This window comes from Propithecus coquereli, unplaced genomic scaffold, assembly GCF_000956105.1.
Source record: "Propithecus coquereli isolate 6110/MARCELLA unplaced genomic scaffold, Pcoq_1.0 Scaffold56, whole genome shotgun sequence".
Lineage (NCBI taxonomy): Eukaryota > Metazoa > Chordata > Mammalia > Primates > Indriidae > Propithecus > Propithecus coquereli.
In genome coordinates, this window is record NW_012151507.1 from 6,864,680 (window position 1) to 6,866,565 (window position 1,886).

At 37.5% G+C, this 1,886-nt stretch overlaps 1 protein-coding gene across 1 annotated transcript in view; it reads right to left on the reverse strand.

The window, feature by feature from the left end:
- The window catches only part of CENPL (centromere protein L), a 12,409-nt gene that overhangs the window by 4,635 nt on the left and 5,888 nt on the right, over window positions 1-1,886 (reverse strand). The window contains exon 2 of the mRNA XM_012657744.1: window positions 227-478. Coding sequence (XP_012513198.1) covers window positions 227-478 — 252 coding nt within the window. The remainder of the gene's footprint in view (window positions 1-226; window positions 479-1,886) is intronic.

Here is a 1,886-nt window from a genome sequence, read left to right on the forward strand (position 1 = left end):
TATATATATATATATACACACACACATGCTTCCTATGCATACAGAAAAAAATTTTTTTAAGTTGAACATATCTAATTATTATAATTTAGCCAAACGACACATAAAATACATTATAAATCACAAGCTCAGAATTTTAAAAACAGTAAGAAAATATCACAACAATTTGCAAACCAAGAAAATGCAGATTCTTTTCCCCTAGGAAGCAAGTATTGCTTATATAACATACCTGGACAAGAAATGCTTCAGAGTCCTTTTGTGTTCCTTTCATTCCTAGGAGAGTAGAGAAAATCACTTTGATGTTAAAGTCTTCTCCCACTTCCACAGCAAGTCCTTTTTGCTTTTCAGCAACAATAAATGCACTCAGAAGTCTAGAATACTCTTTGAGATGAGTATAGGAGAATTTATATAGGGGAGTTAAACTATATAAAGTCCACTGTTTATGCAGAAGGAATGCAACCCTTTGAGGATCAACATCTTCCTAAAAAAAAAAATTTGAGACAAAAGAAGTTTAAGAATTATGAAATATTAGCAAGAAAAAATTTAATCATAGCATTTTACATATTAATATTTAATACAAATCTATTACTGGGGAGCTGATTTTTGCATTCCAGCCAAATTGCAGTCTGTAGGACTTTTTGCAGATCCTTGAACAGACCTTTGCATTTGCTCTCCCTTCCCTTTGGAATGCTCTTCCCCAAGGTGTTCGCATGGCATGCTTCTTCGCTTCATTCAGTTCTCTGCCCAAATGTCACCCAAGAGGCCACTCTATCTAAAGTAGCACCTGCACCCACTCCAACTTTGTCACTCTGTATATCCATACCCTGGCTTTATTTTCTTCACAGCACTTATTACTACCTAACATTATGTATCTATCTGATTTTTTCTTTAGAGGCAGTGTCTCACTCTATCACCCAGGCTGGAGTGCAGCGACCCAATCATAGCTCCCTATTACCTCAAACTCCTGGGCTCAAGTGATCCTCCCGCCTCAGCCTCCCAAGTAGCTAGGGCGATAGGTGCATGCCACCACCACCAGCTAATTTTTTTAATTTTTTGTAGAGATGGGGTCTTACTATGTTGCCCAGGCTGGTCTTGAAATCCTAGCCTCAAGTGATCCTCCCACTTCAGCCTCCCAAAGCATTTTGTCTCATTTTTATTGTCTGTCTTCCCTACTGGAGCATGAGCTTGATGAGAACTATCACTTCACTCTAGTATCTAGAAGAATGCCATCTAGAACAAGTGTTCAATACATATTTAATGGATGAACATTTATGTTTCACTTTTAGAAACTTCAAATTATAGATTTCAAAAGTAGTAATTAATTCTGAAGCATTTAATTTGATTAGCTTTAATTAAGTAATTTAAAAAGTTGTTTGGCAGTAAATCTGCTCTATGACAGCATGCCTAATTCAATAAATTAAATAAAAGGTTACTTGGGGGCTGGTCTGAGGTAGTGAGTTATCTCAACTGATTATTCACAGCCAGTTACAGATGGAACTCTTAGTTCTCCTCTCTTTCCCCTCTTCTCACTATTGCACTTGACTAGTCTAAAACAAACAAACATGGCTCACATCTGTAATCCTAGCACTTTGGGAGGCTGAGGCGGAAGGATCGCTCAAAGCTAGGAGTTCGAGGCTACAGTGAACTATGATCAGGCCACTGCACTCCAGCCTGCGCAACAGAGAAAGACCCTGTCTCAAAAATTACAAAAAAAAACAAATAAATAACTAAGAAGACACTTGGGAATATTTTTTGCCATGCTCTATTAGAAACACAAGTACCATCAAAAACAAAAACACTTCATTTGTATTGGCCCCATCGCACTGCTTAGGGTCTTCACCTATGCCCCCATATAGGCTTCTAATTTCCCCGCAAATTGAATTTTTATA